Here is a 14482-nt window from a genome sequence, read left to right on the forward strand (position 1 = left end):
ATTAAAAATATGTCTAAATGGTTAAGTTAATTATGAAATAAAACAGACAGACAGATACATTTCAACATCTAATTTTGCATTTGGGTCAGGTATTTTTAAAATGTAAATAATACTGTTGGCCCCTATATATTTTTTTTTTACACATAAAAGATGTTTCAAATAAAATTTCTCTTTTTCTAAGGTAAGTAAATGAAATAAAAAAAAATAAAAAAACAAATAACTATAATAACTATGGTAAATAATAAAATTGATTATCTGCTAAATACATATATTTTTTGGAAGCCGTGGATTTTTTTTATCTGTTATTTTATCTGTTTCTTAAACAATTGCTCACCCAAACCACCCAGAACCTGTGCAACCAATATGGCAAAGTTTAGGTATGTCGTATTTTCAAGCATTATTGTCTTTCCTTTTTTGTTTGATGACGTTCCATCTGACTTGACCCTTTTAAGGTCTAAATGGTAACAGAAACCTCAGAAGTTACGCTTATAATATTACCAGCGTGACCTCAGTGTCAGCGGGGGCAAAGACCTGCATTTGCATGTGAAAGTGTGGATTTCGACAGAGGAAACACTTCCTGTGACGGTCAGTCTGTCTGCCTGTCTAGGTAAAAAGGCCTTTGACTGACTGAAGCCCTTAGAGACCTCTCAGGCATTGTGTGGCCGAGCCAGGAGGTGTCTGCTTTCATAAATGAAAAGGACCTGAGCAGAGCAGCCAGGGTGCAGAGAGGAATGAGAAAATCTGGCGGCAACATTAAAAAGAGACTGAGAAGTATTCTGCCTTTTAATCTTGTAAACATAGATTTATTTCGTACCTTCATCAACTTTCAACATCAACTTACTAAAGTCTGATTGTGTGTTTGCATTTCAAGAGAAAATATAAAAAGCATTGTTGGGAAGATAGTAAACCCATATTAGCAGACAAAAAACATGTTGAACTCAAGTGATTGTTTTAATATTTCAGTAATAAAACCAATCTATATGATGTAGATAAGTCTGATTTACCAAGGGTCACTGCAACCCATTTTTCTTCCAAATTCATCTCTATGTTGCACTTGGTTCTAATTAATTTCCTGTAATTTAGAGTTTATCAAACCTGCATGTTTCATCTAAGTCCTTGTTATAACCGGATTTGAATAGATTATCTAAAGACAAATTCAGCATTTCGCAAGTTAAATCCAGTGTGTTAAAGCAGGTAAACATGCAAGTTGCAGTGTGCAAAGGAACAAAAATTCAGAAATAGCTTGTGTTAAGATTTCAATGGGATTTTATGATTTTATTTTAGATGATGCTTTTCTTTCCTGGAACAGAAACCTCTAGATTAAGGTGTGAAAGTTAGTCACTCTAGTTTTTTTTCATTAAGCATTGTTTCAGAATAAAGATTTGATGCAGTTCAATACAAGGCCTCACCACCTGAAAAAGATGACCTTGTTAAAACACCAAACTGTATGTGCTTTCCTTAGAAACTGAGGCACTCATCCTCACTGGATTCAGCATTATAGATGTTGCTGGATTGCAGCAGAATTGGAACTAAGTTTGTTTTTTATTTATCTGTGCTTCACCTATTATTAAATAATATGAAATCCAGTTCGTGATTTTTCTGTCTTTCCCCTTTAAACTTATTGCAAGGGTTTTAAATATGAAAAAGGCTATATCAAACCCTTTTTAAAATAAAATACACATTTCCTGTGTTTCAGCTTGCAGTTTATTGGCACATTACATTATCCTCCAAGAACAGATTTGAGAAGTTGGGGTAAAGTAAACTCATTCCAGTTCTCCTCTTCTCCACAAGTACTGTTACAACCTTAGCATTGACAAAAACATAAAGTCCTATATAGTAATACTACGTGCTGCAAAGATGAAGCCAAGATGAAGAAGTCGGGTACCATCCTGTCGCACCAGCTTTAAGATCTTTTCTCTTGGATGACAGTTGAAATTTTCATCCATATTTGAGGCTTGGGAATGCATGGATATCTGCCCAGTTGGGAGCCCTAGTCTAAGATGCACAGGTCATACTGAGAGTGTGTTCTGGTTGCAGATGATACTTAAACTCTGACTTTGGAATAAACTACGCTAATGCTACACCAACGTTCTTATTCCCACTTGGTAAGTAAAAGAGGTTGGAAATTTCCAGTACCAACAACAGTTGGAACACGTGGAAAGGCTGACTGGATCGAATATGGCAGCTACTTTAAAACATGTTTATTTTACAAGACCCTGTTAAAATTGAGTTTAAAACTTGTATTAAATGTAGGGGTTGCATCTGTAAACTTAACAAATAAAAAAAGTGATTTGTGCATGTGGAGTGTAGAGCTTAAATCAAGGTACTTGGAGTAATGGCTACTCGGGAGGTGCAAACTAGACCTTGCCATACTTCCCTGATTGGACTGATGTGATGTCATATGAGCTTTTCTTTTGCATTTGTTCTCGAATGGCCACTGTTTAGTTTTAGCAGCAAGGTAAAATAATTTTGTTTAGAGTTAAAACAGTGTTGCTATGCAATGCTCATCTGACAGATGGCTGCTACTGCTGCTTCTTCGGCCCCAAAGAGCCTCCTGAAACATGCATTCGTTTTTCAATACATCATCATAAAAATCAGAAGTCTGAAAAAAAGATTTAACATAAACCGATTTATTATTGCAGGTCTGTATCAACCAGATTTTCCATCTGTGCAAGTTTCATTATTTCATGGACTTAAACCAACTAAGCATGCAAAGCTTGCATGTTTACCCAACTTCTAACCAATTTGTAGTCCAGCTAAGCATTTTGTTTTGTTTGTTTTTTTACAAACTGTACACAAAGATAATCAACATAAAACAAGTGCAATGAAAAAAACATTCAGTGTGAGGAATTTAACAAAGACTCAAAGAATTAACCAAAAAAAGAGCAGATGAATATGAACTTTTAGAGATCAACAAGGAAACACTTTGATACACAAGTTAATATAAGGATAAAAAAAAGCTCATAAGCCCCCAGCTATTCTGAAATGACACCATTTCAGCACCAAAATCTCTCCCATTTAAACTGTAAGCTAAGAGAGGAGGATGAAGATTAGCAATCTCAAGATAGTAAAATTTGATTAGTATAACCGATATGATCAAGTCAAAACACAATGTGATCATTCTAGCTCAAAGGCTTCCAAACAGTATGATGTTTTTTTTTAGAAATGTAGCCTTATATACAGATTTTCCACAAGGGGCAGCCCTAAAATTTTTGATGGTTTTCACACATCTGTCAGATCAGTTTGTGAGAGTTACTCCTTCCAGCAGAATCTATGTGATGTCAGAGTTTTTTCTAGCGTCAGCAGGAAAAGTCAGCAAAAAGTAAACACTGACCTGACACGACTAACTGAACCTGTGTTTCTTAAAAAAAAAAAAAAACACGTTTCAAAAGACAACACAAGATAAATAAGCTCTCATGTGAAAAGTAGGTTCAGCGTGTGTTTGTTAATGTTGAGATCTTTGGATTGAGTCCTGAAAACACCCCCGCTCGCAGCGTTATCTGGCCCTGTGGTTGGCTAGCAGGAGGTCTTTGTCTTTGCAGGTGAGGCACAGTTTGAGGTTCCTGAGGGAGCCGCCAGCTGTGTAAAACGCCCAAACACCCATCAGAAACATTATGATGTAGGTGGGAACCAGGCTGGAAACGTACTGTGGGTTCTGGAAAGTCTGCGGGGAACAAATTTTAAAATGATCACATTATTGTTCTTTAATAGGTAAACATTTTTTTAAAGTTAAGAGTCGTAGATGTTGCCAACAGATGTTTACAAAACAAAGCAAAACTAATAAAATTATATGTGAATTTAGTCACTGTTTCTTGCATGAAATGATCTCAAACGCACAAAGAATTACCAACTTCATTTAACGTTAACCTCAACTCAACACTATTCCTGACATTTTTGTATTTAATTTTCTTTTTTTGGACTTTCTGACCATATTTAGCTTCTAGTCAGATCCCTTTATGCTATAAGTAACATTTTCATTTATCGCATTAAATAACAAAGGCAAAGACAACAAATAAGATAAGCTGTCTAGCCCTCAACAGACAATAATGATTGGATGTCGTTTAAATATGCCAAAAGTTTGCAGGTTTTAGGCTTCGAAGATCAAATAAAGCTCACCAATACTTTGATAGTACACCCCATACAAAAAATATAAAAGACTAAGCACAAACAAATCCTAGTAAATATAGCTGACAGCAAGTCTTATTTAAGGTGTAATCATAGAGAGGATATCTCTTAGTCTATTTCCTTTGGGCAGAAGAAAGTCACTCACCAAGCAGGAAACGACAAGATGACTGACGACCACAGCAGCAACAACCAACCAGCGCTGCTTCTCACATCCATCAAAGAAGACGACACCCCAGAACATGTGAAGCAGGATGATGGCCATCGTCATGAAGGCTAAAGTAAGGAATATAAAAAAGATGAATATCTGAAGAAATACACTTCAAAATCGTATTTCTCCAAATCTTTAGCTTATCAAAAATGGAATTTTTGTTAATTTTTTTTTACAATGGTAATTTTTTGATACAGTTCATTTACAATTTTTCTGTAACAAAACAAAAAGCCTGAATGTCTCCATTTGAACACAGGTTTGTAATGTGAAGAACAGTTTTATTGTCTTCCGTTTATGAAGTAAGAGTTCAATATGTGCATTTGAATGCATTGTACAGGAATACCAGTATCAAAAAAATAAAATAAATAAAAAACATTTTAAAAAGGCTTATTTAGGAACCAATACCTGAGGAGAGGAAGTAGTGTTGAGAGTCACCATGGATACCCACAGTCCCCGGTCCCACAGAATCAGCGAGGATGTTGACCACAGAGAACGCTCCGCTCATAAAGCCAAAGCCAAGGCCCGACACTGAGGCAGACAATGTTAACACTTGAAAAGCTCTGATGAAATCAAGACTTTTCTATGTCAAACAGCTTTATATTAATATTAAGATATTTAATAAAATATATAACCAAAACTAAAAGTGTATAATGATGCAAGGAGAAGCTAATCCATACCATAGGCAAGCTGTCGTATGGAGATTGGCATAGTTTCCTCTTGACTCAGAGCAAGGAGGCCTTCATTTGCTTTCCTGCAGAGGAAAAAAAATGTTTTATCTCACTTTGTGTTCTATAAAGAGATAGCTAATGAGAAAAAATGTCAATGAATGATTGCTTAGACGTTAACAATAAAAACAGGAGATACAAATTTCATAAATAAGTTTGTAAACATGATAAGAACTATGGACAAGTTTTCCTAATGAATCAAGTGTAAAGTTTTATTTAATGAAAACCAGAAACGGTGAACAACATCAGCGACAGTGAAGCGGCTTACTTGAGGAGTTTGTAGTAGGCGAAGCGGAATGTTTCCTGCAGCAGGACCGACAGCACCACACCAAAGATGAGCAGGCCCTTCTGCTGCGAAGCGCTCTCTTTATTACTGATCTGAACGGAGATGAACCACACCAGCGAGGCCAGCAGCAGCGACACCAGCCAGAAAAATGCTCTGAAATGAAAACAAAAGCAAACAAAAATGCAGATTGAGAAAAGTTAAATTACGCCTTTCATTTAACAATTCTGTTAACAACAGTAATATCTAATCTTACTTTATTGGGAAAAGATCATTTACTTCTAGTGTTTTCCATTTCAAGCAGCAAGGCAGAATGTCGAAGTTACCAATATACCGTCAGCTGGCTAACAAGTATGGATCCCATTTGCAGTATATTTTATTCCAAAGCCTAAAGGAACTAAGCTAATAGCAAATGACAGTGTGACACATAAGATGACATCCTCCTGCCCTTAGAGGATGGTACAGAGGCTTCTATATGCTGAAATATTAAAGGAAAATCTTCAATATCTAAAGCTTACAAAGTGATAAGTTCCAAGCAGCAGTGGCTCTAAGCAAAGACCACTGATACTGGGGCTGAAACAATTAATCCATTATTTAAATAATCATCAACTAATTTAATAATTGATTAATCATTATCTGAAGTACAGAGACTTAAAAACCATGCCTTTAGCTTATAGAGCAACCCACTCAGAGCAGTAATCATACCAATTGTAAAAACAAACATAAAAATTTGGCATTTAATAATAAAACTAATTTCTTAGTCCGTCAGTATGCTCTATCCAAAACTCCTCAAGTGCAAACGTTTTAGTTTCACTCGGTTTTATTCTGTAAAAAATCTTCTTTAAGGATATTTGCTCTCTGATTATTAATCGGAAAAAAAAACAATAAGCAGAATAATCAACTAGCAGAATAATCTTTAGTTGCATCCCTAACTTATACAATAACATTTCAGGCCCACAGACATTGTCACAAATCATACTTTTCTAACACCTTAGCAGATTTAAAGAATTTCTGCTAATTTTTCTTTGAAAAACTTAGTTGCTTAGTTGCATTGGATGACTGAGCCTGATCTGTTAAACTAACGGATTAATTTAGGCTTCACACATGAACAGGACTTGATCAAAAACACTCCATTGGAGCTATGGTGTTATCATTACGGTGGTCCTCCTGGAAGATCACGTTTTACTCTTTTGACTACTCCAAACGCTCCAAACACTTTTGCCTTCAATTTAAAGCCGTCCATCTTCAAATCAATTCTGACTTCCACAGCATGACACTGTCATTACCATACTTCACTACTGGGTGATATAGTGTCAGTTTTCTATCAATGTTTTGTAGTTGTTTTTTTTTTCCATAAGACCAGTAAGTTAATTTTTTGTTTTATCTGATTAGTTCACATTTTTCCCCAGATATTAGCTATATACCCCACAGGGCTTCAAGCAAACCGTAAACGTGTCTACCGTATTTATTTTGCTACTCTACAATCAAGACAGGATTTGTGTCAACAAATTTAATACGTGAGTCTTGGCTCTTGCTCTTCGTCTTTTCTGCTTCTCTGTCCGACCATTTAGTGAAGTTGGCCGGTCATTCTTTGACAAGTTTGGGAAAATTCTGACTGCAAGCCAAAAGGAACCATCAGAAGTAAAATATAAAAACACAATAGAAATCAGCTTGTCGAAAAAAAGCAGAATTATATTTAATCCCATGACCTTTTTGTTGTCATCATGGGAATGTATTCTGACTGTGCCAGTGATGCTATTTGTTAAGATAATAACTCACTTATTATTATTTTAAAGCAAGGGTTTTTAACCTGAGTAATTAAGACTCAGAGTCCTACACGTTTTAGGCCTTTCTTTACCTCTACAAACCAGATAAAAAAAAAAAAAAAGAGTGAACACTTCGTGGTGTTAACCAGATTATCCAATTACTTATTTCAGATGTGCTGGAGCAGGACAGATCTAATCCATGTTGTTTAACATTCATACAACATACTTTTCTTATTGGTGTCTAAATTCAGTCCTCAGAGGCTCTACATCAGAGGTCACAGATTAGTGGAATGCGATCTGGATCCAGACCCAACTTCTGGCTATTCCCGACCCAACCTGACTTAAAACATTTATAAATTACCACATGTTGTCAGAGGGCAGTGTCTAACTTCACTTGCGCTGCTTCTCTTGTTTGTACGATAAAGCCCTCCGGGACCAGGCTACACGTGATGCATATAAGCCAAAGAGCTGTGCCAATCAGGGCAGTAGCCACAAGCTACTTTTAGTTAGCAGGCAAACCCTGTGGCAACCTGGTCGATGGGTAACGCTGATGAGAAAAAGTGAGAGAAAGTGTGAAATATGAAATGGTGTACTCAAAGATGACCCTGGACATTTTTAGTATGTTTAGCTCAACCTGTTGCTGTTAAGCAAGTTTCTCCACTATGACCAAATCAAAAATAAATATCTATCCAGGCTCAAAATGAGCACCTTGATATGTGCTTTAGAATGGCTTTGTTGCCATTCAAACCGAGGTTTAAAGCCTTGCAGGGAAGCCTAAAGCCCACTGCGAACATTAAGCCATAAAAAAGAAAGAAAAAAAAAACAAACAAACGGGCAGTTCAGGTGTTTTATAAAAAATCTGAAACAGGAAATTGTCTATTTACCAAATTGAACGATTGTTGTTCTCTACTTCAAAAAAAAACTTTAGATTTTAATATGGAAATGCATCTATTTTTTTTTATTTTTTATTTTTATGTAAAAATACAATGTATAACATGAATGCATAAAAACCTAATTTTATTTCTGCATCAAATTCCGTTTAAAGTAACAGATTATAGTTAAAAATATTTTTCTTTATTCGGACCCTGCTGATTTTTAATTGGTGACCCCTGCCCTACATGTTTCACATTTGATCCAAAACATTTAATAGAAATGAATGGATCATTAGAGGGCCTGGAGAACTGGATTATTTACTGATTAAACAACTTATTTTACTCCATTTAATCAGAAAAAATATATATATTGAAAACATTGAAACTTGATGATTGAAATAGCACACAGATTATTTTTATGCAGTGAAAGTAGCTCATATAAACATTGAGGAAAACCAGAGAGAGGCGTGATTCCAATTTCGGACACACTGATAGCTAGTTTTGTACCTGCTAAATACCTGGTGTTTGTTCTGGGTTTTCTATTTTGTTCTTGCTATCAAGATTTGAGTATAATCACAACAGACGCTTGGTGGCAGGTTTTATCCTAGTATGGGAGAATACATGGAAGAAAATGTGTATTTGTGTTTAATGGAAAATTCAACGTAAGCTACCATTAGCAGCTAACAAGTGCTAGCCGGCTAACAAAGATTGTATTTCTTTCGTATAACTGTCAGAAACCATCTATTTGAAATATTTCTCCAACAAGGACATCAGCTGACATCAGTTCAAGCCTAAGACAATCTATTTTCTCACCCTGCTATGAGGAAAATGACCCTCAGCGGCTCCCGGGCGATGGTAAACAGGAACAGGGAGATGGCTGGGCCGAAGGCGATGAATGTGCAGCCGAAAAACACCGCTGCCGTCATGTTGCTTCGTTAAATGGTGGCTCCAGTGGCTCTTAAATTGGTTCAGTTTTGTCAACGGTTAAAGTAAAGGTCTTTGTTTTTGTTTTATTACCACTAAACAGGCTCTTCTGTTCACTACATCTCCTTCATATTTTCACTTCAGTGTATCACAGGATTCTCGTGACGTTATTCTCACGTGACTTGTGAGGAACCGGAAGACTTTTGTAACATGAATAATCATAGGCATATATGTCTATGTGAATAATATCTACACAACTATTTGAAATACAAACCTAAAGCCTACATTGGAATATAAATATTCAGTGACACACACAAACCAAGAGAAAAATATTCTTGAACTATGCAAAAATGACAGAAATCTTATTTTTGAGCACTGCTTATTTTTGAGCACAGCAGCCTACAGTGTTTCAATGAAATCTATGTTGACAAAATGAAGAAAATAAAATTTCCACAAACATGATTATATTTAGATTACGGTACTAAACTATGCAAAGTATTTGGCTGGTCAATATATATTTGCATGTTTTTGCTTCAAATGGTATTTCTACCTGTAGCTCTATAAAAAGTCAAGGTTTGTGAGATAGATATTTCCCGTCAACAGATTCTCCTATCTGAGCTGTCTCTTGAAGTATCTCTTTGCTTGCTTTCTTCCACTATGCCCTTTATAGAGAATGGTTTCCCTACTCCTGATACAGAAAAAAGAAAAATCCCCACAGCATGGTGCTACCACCACCGTGCTCGATTGTAAGCTTGATATTAGTCTGGAGATGATCAGTGCTTCTTTTTCAGCTGAAATCATGCTTTGAATTCAGCCCAAAAGGTTCTGTTTTGGTATTATAGGTCCGGATAATTCTGTCTCTTCAGGTTTCATCATCTCTAAACCAAGTGTTTTTGCTAAATGTTAAGCTGTCATGTCTGTTTGGTCTCTCTACCATGAAGGCCTGCATTAGCAAAGGTCAACCTTCTCTTATCTCCAAAGAAAACATTGAAGCTCCATGTAAATAATCGTTGAGTTCTTGTTCACCTAAGAACGACAACAAGATGCTCTACTCCCTTTACTTATTTTTGCAAAGCAGCCATCTAGATGCTCTGCTGGTTACACATATTTTCCAAGTCCAAAGCGAATTTTACATTGGTTTTCTGGATGTTTTCAGAATTTCTTTTAAAGAAAGTTTAATCAAAATGGTTGTAGTATACTGGTCAGTATTGTAACAAAATGTGGAAATGGTAAAAGATGGGAATATGTTTTGGCTTTGTATGTAAGTTAACTGCAAATAAAGAAGTTAGTCACTCATAAAATTATGTTGGATGTAATTCGAGGCAAAAATAAGTATTGGTCTAAATAAATGTAAAACTACAAAACCCATGTTTCTCCATGAATAGTGTCACCTGTTGCTTTCTAGTTTTCCATTTACGTAGAAGACACAAGACATATAAAATTTGCTGTTTTTACTACTTTAGTTAGCAAATCAAGGAACAGCAGACACAATTCAAATTAAAAATGCATTCAATTTTGTTGACAAGTTTAGAATAACTTCAATTGATCTAAGCCTCTGCCTCAAACATTTTCTTCCTTCCATCCATCCCGGCTTTATCTTCAATGTTCTTCCTCCAGTCCCCTGTCTGCTTCTCCTGAAACACAACGAAAAACAGCAGAATGACTCACACAGATCACCTCAAAGGAAAAAAAAGAGAAAAATCATTGTTGATCATCTGCTGCACCCACCTCCTCCTTCACTTCCTTTTTCACCTGCCTCAGGTTGGCTCTCAGGTCTAAGGACACTTTATGTTTGGAGCCCAGCAGGGCAGCCAGCATTGCGTCTGCTGACATCCTCACTCTCCTCAGAGTGGGCTTCTTAAACCTGCCATTAAGATCCTGGACCTTCATCTTTAGATCATCGATCTGCCACAAATAAAACTCATTTAGGTGTGTGCTTAGCTGAAAACTTACAACCTACCCACGTTGCCCTCTCAACGCCAGCAGGGATCTGAACTGTAGTGTGAACCTTTTGTTTCTTTGTCAAAAAAGCAGAATCAGGACAATTATTAAGTAAACAGCAAACCTCTTTGTTGGCTTTCTTGACTTTCATCTCCATGTCATATCGTTCTTCATCCACCAAATCGATTTGCTTGTGAAGTTGTCGACACAGCTCCTGGAGGTAGAGAGCTACAGTTAGCTTTGTGGTGAAAAACTACAGAAAATCAATTATCTGAATAATTCATGCTTCAAAGCCATTCCAAGTTTCCAGTATGTTCTGGCATTTTCTAACAGAACATAAAGATTTTGTTGGATAAATAAATAAAAAGGTTTCTTAACAATAACAAAAGATATCAATGAGAAACATATAGCCTTTGTACGAGATTTATGAACTCTAAGTGCGCTTTTCTTATCATTTATTGATCTGTTGTAAGGTAGGTATTTCTGAGGCTTGTATACCAGTTTATGACCTCTTCATCAATTTTAAACAGTCCTTTTTTGCCAGTCAAAGCATGTTAAAAATGTAGATGTCAGTGTCAGTGATAATGCAGATTTAGAACTGAGAAGGTCTGCTTGCATTCTTGTGGTACGGTTTCCAATCTGGCATTTCTTTAAATGTATTGTTATAGCAGTTTAATGTTGTTTTTTATCAGCTGTTCCCCAGGGTTTCTTAGAATCTCTAAATGTTTTTCTTTGGACTTTGGCTACTTTCTTATTAAGCCCTGGTCTGGTCCTTGTGCTGAATGATAAAATGTTGGGCAGTTTGTGCTTAGAAAATAGGAGGTGATTTAAAATAACAGGAAAAATAAGAAGTGATAGGTACCTAAAACAGTCTTGACAACATTAAGAAATGACAGCAAAGATCTGACACAGGATCTAGGAGATGTGTTGTCCCTCAGGTGTTTTTTATGGATTTACCTCAAGAAAAGTGAAGAAATTGTCTCTGGCTGCAGCAGAAAATTGAACATAGACCACAGATCTTCCAGCTTTACAATCTAAATTACCTTTTTGACCCTCCAATAAGAAAGCAAAGTCCCAAGAAAAACCCAGAGATTCTAAAAGTCTGTACAGATAATGATACACTTTAAAGGTTTAAAGATTGCAGATTTTTGGGTGAATACCTGAATCTCCTGTGTGCATTGTGGAATGCAGAGGGAGGGACAGTTCTCCCTCATGTACTTCATTTTTTCCTCCTCGGCTTCCCGAGCTTCCTCCTCCAGCATTTCTTTACCGATTTGGAGAAGCAAACTCTGAGAAGAGACGTAGAAGCAGACAGCTTGAACTGTTGAACTGGTGCACTTATTTACTACAGATTTTTGTCCTCATTTAGATTTATTCTCTTTTAATTTTCATGTCATCCTGAATAATGTTCAGCAAATTCAACTAATCTAATACCAAATAAAGGTATTAAAATTCAAAAAATACTTTAACCCCAAAGGGAAATTAAACTTAATTCTTTTACCTCTAGTATATAAAACAAATACATTTGAAATAATGATTTTATAATAATATATTTATAATTATTGATTAATTAAAAAATAAAGCTTTCCAAACCAGCTTGGTCTCTCTAAAAAGTATTTGACCTTCAAACATAAAGATGATCTTGCCCTTTGCAGCAATTACTAGTTTTTGTGATCAACCTTTTTATTTAGACCCTTGTTTTGACCCACTTGTTTTTAATTGAACCACTTTGAAAAGCTTTCTAGCTTGAACACCTTTTCAATGCCATTAATGGACCATCTGCTGGACTTCAGATTATTTATTTTTTTCCGAGAGAGCAGAGTTCATAGTTGCCTTAAGAGCTCCTCCAAGCACAGAATCAACAAAACAAACCCAAACCACCATACTACCACCTCTATGTTTGACAGTCAGTATTATGCTAATTTACTGAAATGCTGTTAGTTTTATTGCAGATGTATTAAGACATACAGAATTTTTTTTTCTTCAAAAAAGTCAGTGGGATTATGAAAATGATTTTTCTCTTTTTGTGGCAAATTTGAGGCAGCCATTTGTTTTGTTTTCAGTTATCATGAGGTTTCAGCCTTTTATTCTGAGGATGCATTTGGTCCAGTTTTGTTTTCGCTGTTGAATCATTTGCTCTAAGGCAAGTAAAGCCTGCATCACTTCAGAAATGTATCGTTCTTTGACCTCCTGGGTGAGTAATTAATGCATTCCTGGACAAATTTAGGTCTGACCTCCCATGGGAAGATTCACCACCAATCCTTGGTTTCTCTATTTTTGGAAGTTTTTTTTTTTGGGCGAATTGTATTTTATCATATTGTCAGGGTGGTTGGACACCTGTTTTCTTTTTCTTTTTACCCCTGAATAAATGAAAACCTACTGTAGAAAAGCTGCTTCTGAAATGTGCCCATTATCTTTTGCCTTTTGATAATCTGAAAGATTCTACTGAGAAATAATTTAAATTACTTTAAAATCTGTAAGAAAGCAAATACTTCTTGATTGCAACATGACAGAGTAAAGCGCGAATAGCACAGAAGTGCAGCTTAAATGTATATTATATGAAACATGTTCACCCCCACCCACCCCACCCAAAATGGATACATTAAAGCACTTTTCCTATGCAAAGAGTTAAAAAGTAATTTAGTTAAAAAAACAAAAACAAAAGTAGCAGCTATTATAAATGACTATATCCAGCAATTACATTTTTTTTACTTAATAAAATCATATTAAACCTCCAAAGATCAAGCAGATTAACACCACTATTGCGAAATACCTTGAGATGATTTTTGCGGCTTGGCGACATCTTCTTCCTTCCATTGAAAATACAAATATTAGGGAGTATTTGATTGATTTAATTAATCAGTGAAAATCAGTGAAAACACAATCCATAAACAGTAACTTACTCAGCCATGTTCTCAGCAAATAATTCCCCCCTTGGATGAAAACAGAGATGAATGAATATGCTACAGGTCTGGTCTCTTTATAGAAGCTGAGGTTAAGGGGTGGGCTTGTTTGAGATGAGGCAGGAGCAGTTGTCTGAAATCAAGGCCCAAGAGTCGGCTGCAGCAGCTGAGCCTGAAACAAACGCTTCAGGAATTTCCTTCTGGAAGCTTCTCTCCAAAACAGTGGAGCCTTAACAGATTTACTTTAATTTATTTGGTTTATTTGGTTTTCTTTGGCTACAGTTTGAGGAAAAGGTGTTCAACAACTAATTGAAAAGCCGTAACAATAGAGAGAAACAAACAGATTTAAAGTGACTGAAGTTGACAGAGTGGAGATGGAATGGATACAGAGGCGATGTGGGTATAAAACAGGAGCAAAAACAGGCAAAGGAAAAAAATGAACATGAGCAGTAAAAGGGAGCTTTGCTGAGACCCAATTTGTAATTCCATCTTAAACATTTACCAGCAGGCAGTCAGAAAGACAGAACTTGTTCCCCTTTCTTGGTTAAATCTACAATAAAACTGCAGCTGTGACAAACTTTGATGGATAAAGCAGGATTTTAGCTACAATAAAGAGATCTCTACATTAGGTGAATATCATCATAGGTGATCACAGTTGCATCCCTCAGGTCTTTTAATCATGTCTCTGGAGGATTTTCTCTGCTAGACATTGTGTTTTTTTAGGTTTTAAACATC

General features: G+C 36.0%; 2 protein-coding genes across 2 annotated transcripts; both read right to left on the minus strand.

Annotated features, from left to right (window-relative positions):
• Positions 1 to 1686: 1686 nt before the first annotated feature.
• On the minus strand, positions 1687 to 9073 carry LOC107083889 (gamma-secretase subunit Aph-1b). The gene is made up of 6 exons (XM_015373424.1): positions 8793 to 9073; positions 5327 to 5497; positions 5011 to 5084; positions 4739 to 4861; positions 4271 to 4398; positions 1687 to 3664 (listed from the first exon to the last, which is right to left on the minus strand). The coding sequence occupies exons 1-6, from the start codon at positions 8903 to 8905 to the stop codon at positions 3497 to 3499; spliced, it is 777 nt and encodes a 258-aa protein (XP_015228910.1). The 5' UTR covers positions 8906 to 9073; the 3' UTR covers positions 1687 to 3496.
• A 1256-nt stretch (positions 9074 to 10329) lies between these two features.
• Positions 10330 to 13858, minus strand: LOC107083859 (troponin I, fast skeletal muscle-like). Its single transcript, XM_015373362.1, has 6 exons — positions 13748 to 13858; positions 13618 to 13654; positions 12005 to 12133; positions 10969 to 11058; positions 10632 to 10808; positions 10330 to 10537 (listed from the first exon to the last, which is right to left on the minus strand). The coding sequence occupies exons 1-6, from the start codon at positions 13753 to 13755 to the stop codon at positions 10451 to 10453; spliced, it is 528 nt and encodes a 175-aa protein (XP_015228848.1). The 5' UTR covers positions 13756 to 13858; the 3' UTR covers positions 10330 to 10450.
• Positions 13859 to 14482: the final 624 nt, after the last annotated feature.

This window comes from Cyprinodon variegatus, unplaced genomic scaffold (assembly GCF_000732505.1).
Source record: "Cyprinodon variegatus isolate N-32 unplaced genomic scaffold, C_variegatus-1.0 Scaffold86, whole genome shotgun sequence".
Classification (NCBI taxonomy): domain Eukaryota; kingdom Metazoa; phylum Chordata; class Actinopteri; order Cyprinodontiformes; family Cyprinodontidae; genus Cyprinodon; species Cyprinodon variegatus.

What these genes read in the sequence shown, in the direction of transcription:
- LOC107083889 (XM_015373424.1), bottom strand. Translation starts at nt 8,905, where the DNA reads ATGACGGCAGCGGTGTTTTTCGGCTGCACATTCATCGCCTTCGGCCCA. An exon ending in ACACTACTTCCTCTCCTCAG is followed by an intron (nt 4,399 to 4,738) that starts GTATTGGTTCCT and finishes TCCTTACTTTAG; the next exon opens with CCTTCATGACGATGGCCATC. An exon ending in ATCTTGTCGTTTCCTGCTTG is followed by an intron (nt 3,665 to 4,270) that starts GTGAGTGACTTT and finishes TGTTCCCCGCAG; the next exon opens with ACTTTCCAGAACCCACAGTA.
- LOC107083859 (XM_015373362.1), bottom strand. An exon ending in AATGCACACAGGAGATTCAG is followed by an intron (nt 11,059 to 12,004) that starts GTATTCACCCAA and finishes CTCTACCTCCAG; the next exon opens with GAGCTGTGTCGACAACTTCA. An exon ending in TCAAGAAAGCCAACAAAGAG is followed by an intron (nt 10,809 to 10,968) that starts GTTTGCTGTTTA and finishes TATTTGTGGCAG; the next exon opens with ATCGATGATCTAAAGATGAA.